The following is an 18,012-nucleotide window of genomic DNA, read 5'->3' as shown; positions in this document are numbered from 1 at the left end:
ACACAAAAGGAAACAACCCAACTGTTGGTACCGAAGAGCCGTCGGGAAATGTTATTCCAGATGGCTCATTATAATCCAATGGCAGGTCACTTAGGGCAGGAAAAGACACTGAACTGTCTAATGGCCAGTTTTTATTGGCAGGGCATTCATGAAGATGTTTGCAGGTGGTGTGCGGCATGCTGTGAATGTCAGCTGGTGAATTCTCTGGCCACCCCAAGAGCGCCAATGCACCCCCTTCCTTTAATCGAGGTCTCTTTCTAAAGAATTGGTATGGACCTCGTCGGGCCATTAGAGTGGACGGCACACGGGCATCACTTTGTGTTGGTTCTGGTGGACTATGCAATGCGATATCCGGAAGCACTGCCCCTGCGTAACATTTCAGCATGAAGTGTTGTGGAGGCACTCTTCAGAATAATCTCCTTAGTGGGGATTCTGAAAGAAATCCTCACTGATCAGGGCACTCCATTTATGTCATGTACACTATACGAACAGTACAAATTACAAAGTGGGCACCAGCCCGCTGACTGATCTATCTAAAAAGGGGTCACCAGATCCATGTCAGCAGGCATTCACGTGGGTGAAAGCTGCATTTTGAGGTGGGCTGTTATTGCACTCCCCTAACTTCACTCTCCCTTTTATCTTGCAGACGGACACATCGGACGGCGGGTTGGGAACGGTACTGTCCCAGATGGTGGAGGGAGAGGAGCGCTCCGTGTTGTACATTAGTTGCAAACTCTCACTCAGGGAGACAAGGTACAGGACAATAGAGAAGGAGTGTTTGGCCATCAAGTGGGCGGTCCTCACCCGGTTGGGGTGTGCTTTCACCCTCTGTTTGGACCATGCCCCGCTCAAGTGGCTCTATCGCATGAAGGATACCAATGTGCGGATCACCTGTTGGTATCTGCTCTCCAGCCTTTTAAGTTCAAGGTGGTCCACAGGCCAGGGGCGCAGATGGCTGTTGCGGATTTCCTCTGCAGAAATGTGGGGTGGGGGGTGGGGTTCGGGGAGTAAGTGACAGTCCGGATGGCTCCCCGGCCTGAGTCGGGCGATGGGGGTATGTGGTGATGTGGGCATGGCCCAGCAATGTCTGTGGAGAGTGAGACCGGGAGAGGAAGAATGGTAAGGACTGACACCTGTGGGAAATTATCTCTAACAGCTGTTTTGTGTTGCAGTGAGAGCTGGAGAGGGATAAAAGAGGCAATCCAGTCTGCTGGGGGAGAGAGAGAGACGCACAAAGCTGACTGTGTGTGTGTGCATGTGCAATGTTATGCTGAAAAGCAGATCTTTGTATGTGTAAAATAAAAGACTATGTGGATTTTTTACCTGGCTCCCGCTTCCTCCTTCAAGAAGAGAGTTAAAGAACCTGTCACAGTCGTTCACCACGAAACAATGGAATTGAATGAGAACAATTAATTTACATAAAATATTCGCTCAAAAACACTGATTCGTTTGCGAATCTAGTTGATAACAGAGTATTGAGAGCAGTGCAGGAGTTGTGCTTGATGCTTTGGCTTATTTTGGAACTACTCATGCTGGTGGAGAAGAAATGCATGAAGAAACTAATGTGATATTGCTTAATTAAAAACAGATGCCATAGAACATGACATCATATCTTGTTCATTGCAATATTCGTTACAAGGTCAGAAGTAATTTTGCATACTCAAAGCCAAGTGTGACTGTAGCTTCAGTTGCGCTACATGTTCCTTCTTGAACCCTGGTTCTTTGAGGACAAAAGCTTGGGGCAGAAAAACAACAGTAAAATGCTAAACACATGCAATGGCAACATTATCACTGACCCAGGACCCTGTCCAGGAAGTGACCTGTGTGGATGACACTCACTCAGGCCTGCGACTGCCAAAAGAAAGACTGCTTATGGCTTTGAAAGGTGCTGTTCTGCTTTGTGCTACAGCTGAAAACAGCTGGAAACTTTTAAAAGGGGTTTGAGTTTTTTCAAGGAAACTCAGCTGTCTTGTTTGTCATTCTCGTCATCTGATCCATTGCACATGAGTGAAAGTTTAGTGGTTGTTTTGAACAGTTTGACTTCAAAGTCTTGCCACCTACTTTGTCTCTGTGGAGTGCCTGTAATCCCCTTACTTGTAAGCACACTGTTGAGGACAGTGGACTCCTTGCAATTTGTTTTGAAATTCATGACAAAGACTACACAAAACCTTCTAAAATTTCACCACTTTGAACTGTAACTTACCGTAGCATGGGATTATTATGATCTACTCAAACAGTCCCGCTGGAAGGAAGCCAGCAATGAAATCAGACTGGAATTATTAGAGTTGAACTCTACGACATGGACAGTGGGGTCCAAAGGTCTCACACCATATTGAAAATCTGGGATTTTTACATTTAAACTAAGAAATGAAAGAATTTTATGATTTCTAAAATTTGAAAAGGAAAAGTTATGATATAAAATGAAGAAGAAAAATGTTATGTCAGTAATTAAATGTAGGCAATTTTTTTTCATTGACCATGTTAGCTTATTTGTACAAAAGGTCAAATTGTCACTCAGATTGTTATAATATAATTTTTCGATACAATTAGTAATGAATAATGGTGTTTTACATCAGAAAGAACTTAAAGAACTATAAGCACTTCTCATGTTGTCTCCGATAGTGCAGTTGCCAATTGGTACTGTATTAGCCAGGACGTCCCATATTTTGGCCAAAATGAAGACGTTCTGAATGGAACGCCTATTGTTTCATTCATTTCAGTGCTCTGTCTGAATGGCAGCAGATGTTCACAGCTATGATTACTACTATTAATGTGTTAATTTAGTGTGATTAATTATATAAAAATAATACTTAAAAAGGTAACCCAATTGATCATGCCTCCTGACCCATATATACATTCCATAACAAAAGTATGCATTTTCCTTGACGTTCATGAAACTTCATGTTTATGACACTGAAAACTGTTGAGATGCTCCAAAAGTATCCGTCTAGCTTTGAGGAAACCCAAAAATGCTTCCTGTGAGAACTGGACAAATTGATGAACTCAGTTGTGAAATGGATCACTATGGACTGTTGGTCAGTGTTTCCCATGTGTTCAATGATAGTGGAATAAAGCAAACAATATATAGACTTCTAAAGCTTCTTTTTGTATTGTCTAATAATAAATGCTTTACTCATCTGCCACAATAATGCAATATATTTCTATCGGAATTATTATATTTTATAGTGATTTTAATTTTTATGTATTGTTTATGTTGAATTATCTTTATTTGAGGGCCTCTCTGCAAGTTTTTATATATGCGATTAATTGTGATTAATTGCGATTAATTTGATAAATTAATCAACATGTGATGTAACTAATTCAATTAAAAATGTTAAATGATATATATATATATATATATATATATATATATATATATATATATATATATATATATATATATATATATATACAGATACACACATACAGCTCTGGAAAAAATTAAGAGACCACTGCAAAATTATCAGTTTCTCTGGATTTACTATTTATAGGTACAGTATGTGTTTGAGTAAAATGAACAATTTTGTTTTATTCTATAAAGTACTTACAACATTTCTCCCAAATTTCAAATAAAAATATTGTCATTTAGAGCATTTATTTGCAGAAAATGACAACTGGTCAAAATAACAAATAAGATGCAATGTTTTCAGACCTCAGGATCGGTGATGATATGGGGGTGCTTCAGCAAGGCTGAAATCGGGCAGATTCGTCTTTGTGAAGGACGCATGAATCAAGCCACGCATAAGGTTATCCTGGAAGAAAACTTACTTCCTTCTGCTCTGACAATGTTCCCCAACTCTGAAGAATGGTTTTTCCAGCAGGACAATGCTCCATGCCACAAAGCCAGGTCAATAAAGGTGTGGATGGAGGACCACCGGATCAAGACCCTGTCATGGCCAGCCCAATCTCCAGACCTGAACCCCATTGAAAACCTCTGGAATATGATCAAGAGGAATATGGATGGCCACAAGCCATCAAACAAAGCTGAGCTGCTTGAATTTTGCACCAGGAGTGGCATAAATTCACCCAACAGCAATGTGAAAGACTGGTAGAGAGCATACCAAGTTATTCCACCAAATATCCGGTGGACTACGGGGACAAGACTCCTCCTCCCCCCTCTTTGGCCAATCTTATGGTGGGCGGCAGGAGCCAGGTAAGTGCTTTGATGTCCCTGGACTCAGCACGGCCATGGGGTTCGAATCCCCTCGACGTGGCACCTTGAGCTTTGCCCCGCCGTGAGGCCCCACCTGCCGGTACATCCGATGTGATCATTCCCTTGGTCCCCCTCGCCTGGAGTTTGGACAGGTGGCTCGCACTTTCCAGCCCGTCGCGGTGGCTGACCGGACCGTCTGACTCGGCTATGCGATTCAGTTCGCCAGGCGCTCACCCAGGTTCAGCGGTGTCCGCTTCACCTCGGTGAAGGGCGAGAGCGGCGCTACCTTGCATGCGGAGATCGCTACCCTTCTGCGCAAGGGCGCGATAGAGACTGTCCCTCCATCCGAGATGGTCGTACCAAAGAAAGGCGATGGGTTGTGACCAATTCTGGACCTGCGAGTACTGAACCAGGCTTTGCACAGACTCCCGTTCAAGATGCTGATGCAAAAACGCACTCTAGCGAACGTCCGGCATCAAGATTTGTCCGCGGTGGTAGACTTGAAGGTTTCACATCTCAGTCTTACCTCGACACAGACCCTTCCTGTGGTTTGCCTTCGAAGGCCAAGCATACCAGTACAAGGTCCTCCCCTTCGGCCTGTCCCTGTCCCCTCGCGTCTTCACAAATGTTGCAGAGGCTGCCCTTGCCACCGATCTTGCATTTCTATGGGCAGGGGTTCCCCTAGAGCAGGTCTTCAGGCACGTCGTGGTTACAACAGATGCCTCCAAGATGGGCACACAGCCGCCGGCTCCTGGACTGGCCCGCGGCTGCGTTGGCACATCAACTGCCTAAAGTTGTTGGCAGTACTGCTCGCCCTGCGGAGGTTTCGGCCGATGATCCAGGGCAAGCACCTGTTGGTCCAGACGGACAAAAGTGGTGACACCTAAAGGCAGTCTACGCTCCCATTGCATGTCATTACTTGCCCGCCGTCTCCTCCTCTGGAGTCAGTAGCGCCTCAAGTCGCTACAAGCCACTCACATCCCGGGCGACCTCAATACCGCAGCGGACGCGCTGTCACGTCAGGTTACCCTCAGGGGAGAGTGGAAACACCACTCTCAGGTGGTCCAGCTGATATGGAGTCGATTCGGTCGAGCACAGGTAGACCTGTTTGCTTCCTGGGAATCCTCCCACTGCCCGCTTTGGTACGCCCTGACCGAAGCACCCCTCGGTATAGATGCGCTGGCACACAGCTGGCCCCCTGGACTACGCAAATACACATTTCCCCCAGTGAGCCTACTTGCACAGACCCTGTGTGAGGTTGAATCCCTCCATACCGCACCTCGTCCCCTCATGGGACCTCTCCATAGTCCTTCGGGGTCTACAGGGAGCTCCCTTTGAGCCCTTGGAGTCAGCTGAGCTTAAGGCACTCTCTTTGAAGACTGCCCTCTTGACTGCGCTCACTTCCATCAAAAGGGTAGGGGAATTGCAGGCGTTCTCTTTCAGCGAATCGTGCCTAGAGTTCAGTCCGGGTTACTCTCACATGATCCTGATACCCCGACCGGGCTATGTGCCCAAGGTTCCCACGACTCCTTTATATATATATATAGATATATATAGTAGCTTTGAAAAAAAAAAAAGTTGTATATGAATGTGTGTTTGTGTGTGTGTGTGTGTGTGTGTGTGTGTGTGTGTTTAATTAATAGTATTTTGTTTTATATTTTCTTCTTTTAATAATTATATGTTGTTAAGTAATTTTGCACATGCATGCCTCCCAAAACTACATAAAACTCCTTACCTAATTAAGCTTTCCCATTGCCAAAAAGTCCCTTTGCCCAAATCCTCATCTTAATTCTCAGATTTACTGTGCGCCTATTTTATTTATGGTTCTTATTTTTCCTGTTTTGATGTAAAATAGTTAACTTTCAGATACTACATTCTTAACAATGTCTGCTTTGTTAAAAAAGGCCTCCAGCCCAACCAAATTCCATCAAATAAGCCAATAAGTTTGAGACTGTGATGTTAATGGAATGAAAAGGAAAGAGCAGGGCTTTTTTTAATTCAGGCACTGAAAACTACAGGAGTCGGAGGCTTACTGCTGATGGATTGCAAAAATTACATCCTCTAATTAAATCCTTTCTTTGTGGCTGTCAATGGCTTCACTGTGCGCCAAAAAATCTTGATGATGATTTGTCAGTTATTTCAGCTTGTTTGGAATGGAACATTTGAGCTTATGAGAACTTTCAAATCCCACAAATAAGACAGTGTTTATTTTTGTTATTATTATAACAATTAGATTTATATTATATTACTATTTTATTATTTTTCATAAAGACATTTTAAAATCATGATTTGTTTAATCATTATTTAAGAAAGAAAAAGAAAGAATATTTTTAACTGTGTAATATTAAGGATAAGGTTAACCAGTTCTGACTCAAAAGTCCAATTGCATAAACACTTATTTTCTCTAGTAGTGGTTTCCCTGTCAGTGGCTTTGTATGTTGGTCTCAAACAACTAATATTCCAAAATCATAATTTGCTACAGCTCTTGGGTAAACAAGTGAACACAAATACAACCACATTGGCATAAGTGACAACTATATAATGAAGATAGATCTGAACTGAAAGGTTGACCTGTGTTCTTAGCACAAAAGTTTTTATCTGTGCAGGTTGTTCAATGAAATGCTATAATTGTATTTTACACTTTCTGTAAGACAAACAAATGGTTTGATATTTTAATTTATATCTAAGTTTTCTATTTTTGCTGTTTCATTAATTGTTTTTGGACTTTATTATTGTTCAACTGTTTAAATTATACAGAGAAAAATAAATATCATACAACAGGCTATTTAAAAATGCAGTTTTTCATTGTGACAGCTTACCCCACATAGAGTGACAACATGCCCCATTGTAGGTTGGGCTTGGGCATGTGTTTAATGAACTGTATTCTTTGCCATGGCAATAACATTGAAAATCTTAAATATTTTTCTTGTAGCCAAGACTAAGGTGTGTGTTTATGAAGAAATAGAATGGTGTGTGACAATTAGCCCCGGTCTCGCTTCACAATATCTGTTGACTGGGATTTTTGAGATTGTTCACTGTTGCAATTTCATCTAACAGTAATAAGCCCCAGTTTTTGTTATTCTGATCAACATAAACACATTCATTTGTGCAAGCTCTTCATCAACACCATAAAAGTGTGAACATTAGCACTTGCAGGTCCTGCTATGTTTTGGGGTGTTGCATCTGAGCCCTCTCACCAGGTGTTAAGGAGGAAGCTCGCAGGCAGTTTGATCTGGATCACAGATTCTGCTGGGCTCAGATAATGACTGAAGAGCACTGCTATGTCTATGCCTTGGGGAGCAGCACATGGCTACTCTTTACATGATGCTATGCACTAGGAGGGCTGGACACATGCATGGTACAGCGGGCAGCTAATAGATTTATTAAGGTCATCTCCATGCTGCATGGTCCGTAAACGAACACCTGCTGATGCACCACCCACCACACACAAACAACTATTATAGGTGCAATGATAAATAAGGATGTCCAAGGTGATGAATAGGAGAGAGAAAAAAAAAAAGACGATTCAGTTCAAAACACATGTGCCAAGTTCTTTGTTGTAGGGTAAAATGGGGCTAAAGGAACCTCTTAAGGATTTATTTCTTAATTTTTTTTCTGGTTGCAAAATATATTAAGATTGAAAAAGTAAATGTTTTGCTTGAATATTAATAGAACAATATAATTTGTGTGGAAATAAATATTGGATGGTTGATTTGATTAAAATGTATTTTAAAAAAAAAGGTTGCAAGGGGCCTTTTACCGCACACTTGGTCTAAAAGGCCTCCGTGCGGGTGGGGGTTATAGTGATATATGCATTTTTTAATAAAAAATTAAGATAATGCTTTTTCAAAATAACAACTTCAAAAGAGGGTGTGCAATTTTCTGGCTTTAGCCCTGTTGTTCCCTAATTTTTGTATTCATGTTTTTATCACACACTTTTAAAAACTGTACCATTTTCACCAGAAGTTTTTATTTAATGACTACAAAAAGTGGCATAACCATCAAGTAAAATCTCGTTACACATCAAATACATTTGTGCACATCTTCTTAATCATTATTTTCAAATAATTTTATATTTAAATATTTTTTATATTTGAATCATAGTCCATTTGACATTTGAAAAACTGACTTACCCTTTCCATGTCATAAAATATGTCCAAATATCTGATATTTTTAAGAAACTTAATGACGTGGGGGCCTGGGTAGCTTAGTGAGTATTGACGCTGACTACCACCCCTGGAGTTGCAAGTTTGAATCCAAGGTGTGCTGAGTGACTCCAGCCAGGTCCCAAAAGCAACCAAATTGGCCCGGTTGCTAGGGAGGGTAGAGTCACATGGGGTAACCTCCTCGTGGTCGTGATTAGTCGTTCTCACTCTCAATGGGGTGCGTGGTAAGTTGTGTGTGGATCGCAGAGGGTAGCATGACCCTCCACATTCGGAGTCTCTGCGGTGTCGTGCACAATGAGCCATGTGATAAGATGCGTGGATTGACGGTCTCGGAAGCAGAGGCAACTGAGACTTGTCCTCCACCACCCGGATTGAGGTAAGTGCGCCACCACGAGGACCTACTAAGTAGTGGGAATTGGGCATTCCAAATTGGGAGAAAAGGGGATAAAAAAAATAATAATTTAAAAAAAGAAACTTACTGATGTTGACAGACAGTCATTAGGCTCTACAGGGATCCTCTCTGTGATATCACTTCCTGTTTAATGGCTTTCTTGTCATATGACAACAAAATGGCTCCCTGCATGTTGGTTATACCACTCTGGTTTTAATTTGGCAGACTACCAGAGTCAGTACTGAAAGCACCAGTGGAAGACTCTTGCGCTTGCTCTTTGACTGAGAATCGAATAAGAGAGTTGTCACCCTGTGACACATGATGTATCTTCAACTATAAAAACCCCTGAACATGTCAGCTCGATCTCTTCTTCATTCTCGCTTGACAGAATCATTTGTGACGTTATTTTGTGCAGTTAATTTTGAAGAGTGCTTCAGCTGAGATCCTGACAACTGTTTTGTCACAGTGTCTATGGATTGGATTATGAGCGGTTTTCTCAGTGAAGCGCCGCTAGCGATTGGGAAGTGCTGTTAACGAGCAGTTTTCTCCGGGATTCGCTACTTGCGATCGGGAAGCGCTGTTTATGAGCATTTTCTCCGGGAAGCACCCACAAGACGGCCTCACACTTCTGAAGGGTTTCAAACTTCTGGCTGCCTGTAAGTTTGGATACCTTTGTGAACACATACACTCTGAAGCCCTGGTTGCCTAGGTTTAAAAAGTGCAGGATCATCATTTGTTTCTAGCTGGATGTGAAACTTATGTGAGTGTTGTTAACAAGTGCTGTATTTATTCTCATTGGATTGCTCTTAGGTGAGTACTGAAGTCAGTATGGATACACCTAGATGTACTATATGCCCTAATGTGATGGATGTAATGGATGGACATAATCAGTGCCCTGCTTGTCTTGGTGTGGACCATCTTAAATAGGCCATGTCTGACCCATGCCCTGAGTGCTCCATAATGCCTCTTTTTGTGCATCGAGTGCAACTGGCAGGTCTGGAATCCTGTGAAATTTGCTGCTTTCTTCGAGCATCCCTATAATTGATCATAAGCAAAAATTTCAGCATGACAAAAGGAATAAAAAAACTAAATCTTCTGATTTAGCACGCTAAGTGGAACAGCTGTCTTCAGCTGCAGAACTTTTACTGCCGCTCCTGACTAGAGCTCAGCCTACAACAGAGGCACAGGACAAAGTGGAGCCTGAATCATGCATGCCATTGTCACCAGCTATGCATGCAGAACAGGAGTTAGATGTGATGTCAGTTGCTGCCTCTGCAGCATTTGCGCTTTTTGGCGCAAATCCGGTTGCAACCTCAGTGATTGATTAAAGTCTGCTTGTGGCCCAGTCACATCACTTTGACAGTGATAATGTGTCTGAGAAATCGGGTGGGTCATCTTCAATGGTAACATCCTTAGAGGGAACGTTGAAAGCGATGCTTGCACGTATTAATCTGGACCCCCCACAACCAGCAGTGGGCTCTGAGAATGTTTTTCTGCATTTTGCACAAAGAGCCTCCTTTATGATGCCTCAGTGCTGTGATTTTACATCTGTATTGGTGTCTGCATTACAGAGTTCATCAAAGGCCACAAGACCTGATTAACTGGCTGAACATCACACTGGCTGTGATGCAGGACCTGGAGGCAGTGGGTCTTGGTAGCATGCTGCCTGTAGAACCTAGCGTTGCAGTGCTCATCATGTCTCCTGATGAGGCACGCTGTAAGAATGTGCACTGCCCCAACGTCAAGTGCAGATGCACAGATGAACTGCTGTTACAGGCATACAATTCTACAGTATGTTTTGGTCGTGTTTCTAATTCTTTGGTGCACATGCTTGTGCACTTCTCCCTGAGTACAACATCATCTGTGTTGGATCTGACTGAACTTGCGTTGCAGGTGATGGGTGTCATTGCCAACCACTGCAGCACAGCTTTGAGCACTCTAGTGCAAGCATGGTGCCAGGTTTGGTTGGCCCAGTCCCCTTTGCCAGACGTCTGATGGAACAACTTGAGACGGCTGCCGCTAGTACCTGGTCGAATCTTCAGACTGGCGGCTCAGAAAGCTCTGGATCGGCATCCAGACCCCTGTGACCCTTGTTGCTCACTATCAAAATGTTGTTGCAAAACCTACATTTAAGCCTCCTCATCAGTTTCCCAATGTGGGACTTTTCCTCATTTCCTTATGTCAAGCACCATTTGAGCCTATATTGGACAGCGAAGCATGTGAGTGAGTTTCACGCATTATCAGTGAGTGCTCCCTGTTTACGCTGGGGGCTTGGATTTCAGTAATGTTTCATTGTGGCCCAATCCAACATTTTTACCCAAGAAATTGTCACCACAATTTATGAATCAGCCCATTGTGTTGGCTGCTCTGCCATCAGATCAGGCTGGCATGAGGGTTGAGCTATGTCCAGTTAGGTCTTTGAGAGTTTACATTGACAGGACAGCAGCCTGGCACAAGACTGACCAATTGTTTGTTTGCTTTAGTGATGCACGCAAAGGGTCTGCACTCTCCAAGCAGAGGATAGCACACTGGGTGACGCAGGTAATTTCTCATGCATACGAGTCTTCAGGGCGTCCTGTACACTAATATGTTCACTGTCACTCTATGCATGCTTTTGCAACATCTTAGGCAGCGCTCAGAGGTGAATCGCTTTCTGAAATTTGTGCAGCAGCAACATGGGCTTCAGCCTGCAATTCTTCTTGTGTCTACAGATGAATGTGACTCCCCTGCCAGCAGTGTGTGCTACTGTGCTCTCTACCTGCACTAATGCATCGCAAGGTGATTCCTCGTGACTGCGTAGGTATTTGTCTTCCACTAGTGCTTTCAGTTCTGCCTCTGGTGGTCTAGAACGAAAGGAAATAGAAAGCTGGTTACGAATGTAACTGTGGTTCTATGACTGAGTGGAAGACCACCAGAGTCTCTTGTCACTCGGAATTCACAAGAATTATCTAGAGATCGAGCTGATGTGTTCAGGGGTTTATATACCTGAAGACATGTCATGCGTCACAGGGTGACAACTCTCTAATTCCATTCTCGGTCAAAGCGCAGGAGTTTTCCTCTAGTGCTTTCAGTTCTGCCTCTGGCGGTCTTCCACTCAGTCATAGAATCACAGTTACATTCGTAACCAGCATTTTCAGATATTAATATTTTAAAACAAAACTGCTTCTCTGCTTATTTTTATATTTTATTTTAAGAACTAATATGAAAGATTATGTCAAACTACTTAAAGTGGCAATTTTTTTATGACAAGCTACCTATTTTGTACAATATTATTTATTTATTAGATTTTTTTTAACATTATTTTGTACTTTATTAAAATATCTGGACCTACAGGGATTGAACCTGCTAGACATTTGTGACAAGCCACATTAATCAAAATAAATGTAAATTCAGGAATTGAAAACAGTGACATTATGTATTTTATGTCTTCTGAGAAAGTGTGCATGCACAAACAAACACCAGAGTGTGACACAATCTTCTTAACATTCATTCTTTAGAAAATATTTTGAGAATATTTATTATAAAAATATAAATGTTTCCACTACAAATCATTTTACATTAGTAGACAAGGCCATCTACACACTCACACACATACACACACATCAAGCTAAAGATGAGGAACGGGGTGCATAAACAGTATTGCTCTTCAAAATGTCGTGTCAAGAAATTAAACTAAAAAAAAAAAAAACACTTATAAGGTTGAAACATAAACGTGTCATAGCTTTGTGAATGCTACGAACAGAACAAAAAAAAAAAAAACAACAACACTTTATGGTTTGTTGTTAAGAAATAAATAAGTCATTATAATTGTTTTTATGTAAAAACAAATATAATACAAAAGAAATATATATTATACAAAAGAGTAGTTTTATAAAGGATGCATTGATATTTTGTTCATTCTTTTATACATACATACATACAGACAGACATTTGTACAAAGGGATGGCCAGGTAAATGATAGTACCACTAGAGTCACCATTGCTATCATCACAGGTCCAGTTCACATATGTACATGTTAACAGTAGGGGGAAAGCAACATTTACACGCAAAATGACAAGGGGATGGAGGAATAATGGACAGTTCCTTCATTAAGTAGTGCAGTACAAGGTCAAACTGTTGTCTGCACCATGACAATTCTTCTCATATCTGTGCAGATTTTAGTGTAGATGTCTAAAGAAAATGTTCAGATGTTGACAAGTTATATTCAGCCTCAAACAAATACACGATCTGAAGCATTAGTTATTACCTTTCACCCTTGTATTTCAAGAGCTGATGGGTGTGCGTCCTGAATGTTCATGGTGATGACAGATCACTTGCCAGTGTCCTTTAAGAATACCCCTCTATTTCCAAAACCTCTATTTTTAACTTCACTGCAGTAAATTATAGAGTGGCTAATAGCATACTACTGTACCACTCCTACTATTTCTGTAGTATACAGTATGTATTCAGCATACAGTTTGTGATTTTTCTGTATACACAGAATACCCGGTTGACCTACTATTATCAGCCAAATGTGCAGCATACAACAAATCATAATGTTATTACATGCATATATCAAACTTCTTATTTTCCTAGATGATAATTGGACACACTTGCTAAAATAGACATACAACGTAATGAGGTCATGTGACAAAAATTGTGTGTGTATGTGTGTGTGTGTATATGTGTGTGTATATATATATATATATATATATATATATATATATATCGTTTCTCCTATATATACAGTATATCACATATATAGGCAGTATACTGCACAGTAATCAGTAAGCTAGTATTCCATTTCAAACATAGTCCATGTCCATTTTTGTGGATGAGCATATCCACAGAATAATGTCATGTGATGTTGCTGCAATGTCTGAGGTTTTGTTAAAAAACAAAAGTCTTCAATTCATTATGATTTACTGACTGCTACTCATTCTAGTAAACAGTTTTTTATATTACATATTGTTTTTTATTTTATTTGATAATTAATTTATATATTACATTTGAGCATAGTGATACAAACAAAAATATGTCATGGGCTACATTAACAGTTAAAAATAAAGAATGGCAAGTTCACCCATCTCCTCCTACCCTGTCCCCTGATTCTTGCGAATGGCTCTCTGCACTTGCAGATTAATGGTTTATCAAATATACGTTTCCAATCAAAAGTTTGGACACATCAACACATTTTAGAATGATAAAGTCATGATCAAATAACACAGATGGAAGTCAGGGAATTATGTAGTGACCAAACAATGTTAAACAATCGTATCTTACGCGGTGTTCACGTCATGTCAGAATTACTGTTATTACGAGATGGCAACTCGGAAATTCTACTCTGAGTTGTTCACATCCTCGGACCTCGGAAGTTATTTGTTTTCTAATGCAACACTCATAATGGTAAAACAGCTTTGTTGTTAATACTGTAATAAAACAATGCTCACTTCAATAATTCATCTACTGCATGACTGACCCTATGTGTTTACTTCTTTTAACTGTTGAGGCTGCTGCCATATTGGTTCTAGTTGGAGATTTCATAGAATTCCTAGTATACAACATGTAATTATGAGTTCTACGAAGATGTGAATGTTTTTTCACAGGTCAGAATTTCGTAATTATGGTAATTTGGACATGACGTGAAAGCACCAGTATATACTTTCTCTAGATAATAGCTTTGCACACTCCGGGCATTCTCTCAACCAGCTTCATGAGGTTGCTTCATGGCCTACATATATACAGTCAGTTGTGTCAAAATGTATGACTGGTAGTGTATATTCTTATGTGTCACCCATACAAGCATTAGCAGATTGCTCTAACAGTAGCCAGCAGTATTATATGTTCACTGAATAAATTATCCTGCTGTTCTTCTGAGGAATATTTGAATTAAAGGGGGCTTTTATTTATGGGCAGGCAGCTTTTCTACAAGTGGCCCAAAATAGCCAAAAAGCAATAGCTATTGCCTCTTTGAAGTGCTACCTTCCAAAAGGAAGACTTATGCTTTTGCAAAGTTTTCTTTTTCCTGAAGTCATTTTAATGCTCCCCTGCCACATGTTAAGAGCTCATAGTTAAATCAATTGGATTGGACCGGCTTCCACCTTTCTGCTGTCTCCAAGATCCATGTGGCATGGAGATCCAGTAGGAGTAGACAGGAGTGTCTGCACTCATTCCCCTCTCTTGTGTCTCCGCAATAAGGCATTATGTCAATAGCTGGGCAACACGCTCTTCATCTTTGCATCTTGTGCCCATAGCGCTGGGAAGACATGATCATTCTCCAGGAAGGTTGTTCTACTCTGCACATGTTTTCAAGCATTGTAGTTTGAAAACAAGTACTTCTTCTCATTTATTATCTCTTTCCTGTCTGTTAAAGCCAAAGCAGCATCAGTCTCTTATAAGTATCTCTCTCCATTTGTCCTTTTCAAATTTTACACAGGAACGGGACCGGTCTTTGTGTGTGTTTCAAGTGTTAGGCTGCTCACAATGTTCTTCTGAGGTCCAACGATCATCACTCCAACTTTCTTGAAGTCCCTGAGAGCCAGAGAGAGAGAGAGAGAGAGAGAGAGAGAGAGAGAGAGAGAGAGAGAGAGAGAGAGAGAGAGAGAGTGTGTGTGTATGGGTAATATAGCACTCACAGTTTGACATATTGTGACATTAATGACAAGCCTGCAGAGTTGCTCAGCCTCAGACTGCTTGTGTCAGTCATGCAGGATGTAGGAGTATTCCAGTAGGATACTGTTCTGTATAGACACACAATAAACTGAGGAGCTGCTCTCAGGACTCATAACAGACTTTGTCTCTGTTCCAAAACCTAGTGAACTGCTTCACTGTCTACTAACTACAAAGACAGTTGCCTCCCAAAGCAGCATCCTAACTCAAATGGAACCTCGATTTTGTAAGCGATTTTTAATGCTCTGCATAGACATCAACTCTATGCGTCATGCAAATAGCACTACTCGTGTAAAGCACACAGGAATCTTGACTCAGTTGATTTCAATTCACTGATCCACCTTTTTCCTGAACGCAGATGTGTTCCATGATTCAACTGTTATAATCTTAACGGGCAATGTGATGTTCAAAGTATTACATTAGTAAAAATTGCCAAAAAAAAAAAAAAAAAAAAAAAAAAACAACATTTGGCTCTTTAGTGTCGATACTTCACAGAGTCCAGATGACGTTTTTTTTTTTTTTTTTTTGACAGTGTCTCACATGAGTGGGTAGAAGCGATGATCTGAGGTAGTTATGTTGATATCATTAACTAATTTGGGTTGTTATTACAGCAAACAATGCACAAGATGAGCCTGAAATTCATTTTACTCCAAAACAAACTTAAATGGTTGTTGTTCTCCATCTGGAGCTGTCGTTTCGGTAGTTTTCACATTGCGTCTCGAGACCAGAAACAAAAAACAAGCAATTTAAATCACAATGGCACCACCATGGGTTGTTCAGGAAATCTGTGGATGCAGTTGGATAAAGAGTAGACATGTTTACTAGCAAGCAGTGGCACAGAGTAGGGCTAGGTAAAAATATGATTATACGATTTTTTTCATTTTAATAGTTACAATATCGATTCTTAAAATCCTAAGATTGATCTATGCGCAACACTCTACAATGCGAGTAAATCACTTGCATATTCGACAAATTTTTGCCCAATGCAACTAAAAATGTCTGTGATTAGCCACTGCCTGATACATTTTTAGATTTCACTCACCAGTGACTGACTAGTATTTTGGCGAAGAAATTCAGCACTAATATCTTTTCACTGCGTGTTGTGAGTAAAAGTTTGGTTTGACTCGTTCTGTGTAATTTGTGTCCAAAGTCAAGATCAATGCAATCCATTTGTCACTGAATAATGTCCAGTGAATAAGCCAATCGACTCCACTCTTGATAATACGCATTCAACCAAAACACTTCTGTGTGACACTCGCTGAACTGCCACTATTCTTAAAGAGCCAGTACCGTTTTAGCATGTTCTTCAAATCAGAGTAAATTCTTAAAAATAGTACATTTTATGCATGCAATGAAAAACTAATGATAAAAAATGTTAAATACATTTATTAATATAATGATTATAATATAGTTATTAAAATTTATAATGTACCTAGTTCCCCTGTATAATTAAAAGCATTAGCTAAGAGAATTTCTTTCATATGTAAGCAACATGGACATTATAACTAAAACATACCCATATGAATCGAAGTCAAATTGAAATCGAATCTAAATCGAATTGGGAAATAATACCCAGAACAAGCACAGAAACACAGCATCCTCAGTTTAATCGCTGTAAGTGTGAAAGGCGCTTTAAAATTTGGTGAAAGAGGGTATCTTAGAAGGCAGAATTCCTTTTGTGTCGAGGGTGCACCTCTGATGCCTTAAAATGCTGCCTATGTAGCTAGGTTTTGGAACAAAGCTTTTGGGTTTTAACTTTTAAAAAAGAAGCTGATTTACAGCTTCCTGAGATGATAAAACGGAGCAGCTGCTCTATTTACTGAGTTGGTTATTTCAACTGTAATTTGAAGGGAACAGCACTGTCAGGGTTACACCGCAGGGAAAAAGAACGACATTTTTCATTTAATGAGATCCATGCAACAGCTGACAGAAGCTTGCATTATTTACAGCCATGAATAGAGTCTCCAAACTTACCATATGGATGAGCTCATCCCATGCTCACATATCAAAACAATCATTTAGTTTTTCAGGAGCTTATGTACAGGGGAGTTCTTTATGATGGTATTGCATTTCACACAATAACAAAACAAATTAGATTTTCTTAATAATGTCAGATCAGGTTATGCAAAAGCTGTGCCTTTATCTTGAACATCATTAGAGCATATTAGTGCAAGCTAGGTTATGGTCGGGGTTGTGCACCATTCCGAATAGAATTGAGAATGCCTTTTAAATTCCAATTCAACTCTTGAATTTGAATTGAGGAAACAAACATGATTCAGAATTGAAATTCAAATTGGAATTTAAGGAAGTAGAGCTACAATGGAATAAATAAAAAAATAAATAAACTAATGTAAATGTAGTTTTAAATAATACATTTAATTTACCAATATGAATTTTAAATAAACATGTTATCATATACACAACGTTTTTTTTTTTTTTTTTTTTCAGAAACACTAGATGATTTAATGATTTAATATGATAATAAAACAATACTTTTTGATATAATAATCAATGTTTGAAAAAGCACCTACTCTATTGTATTTAATGCATATACAGCATATTTCATTATATTTGATAAATTGACTTTCATTTTATGGACTTCCAGTTGAAGAATGTATTCCCAAAATGCTCAAATTTACATCACATTTTGATGT

General features: G+C 40.1%; 1 protein-coding gene across 2 annotated transcripts in view; it reads right to left on the bottom strand.

Annotated features, from left to right (window-relative positions):
- Positions 1–12,138: 12,138 nt before the first annotated feature.
- Positions 12,139–18,012, bottom strand: part of LOC127447750 (ephrin type-A receptor 3-like) — a 168,225-nt gene continuing 162,351 nt past the window's right edge. For both annotated transcript variants that reach the window (XM_051709793.1, XM_051709792.1), the window contains one exon: positions 12,139–15,220. Coding sequence is in view for 1 of the 2 variants with exons in the window: in XM_051709792.1 (XP_051565752.1) it covers positions 15,118–15,220 (103 nt within the window). In the remaining variant the exon portion in view is untranslated. The remainder of the gene's footprint in view (positions 15,221–18,012) is intronic.

The sequence above is a fragment of the Myxocyprinus asiaticus genome, chromosome 11 (assembly GCF_019703515.2).
Source record: "Myxocyprinus asiaticus isolate MX2 ecotype Aquarium Trade chromosome 11, UBuf_Myxa_2, whole genome shotgun sequence".
Taxonomy (NCBI): domain Eukaryota; kingdom Metazoa; phylum Chordata; class Actinopteri; order Cypriniformes; family Catostomidae; genus Myxocyprinus; species Myxocyprinus asiaticus.
The sequence above is the reverse complement of the archived record's forward strand: the minus strand, read 5'-3'. Positions and strand labels throughout refer to the sequence as shown.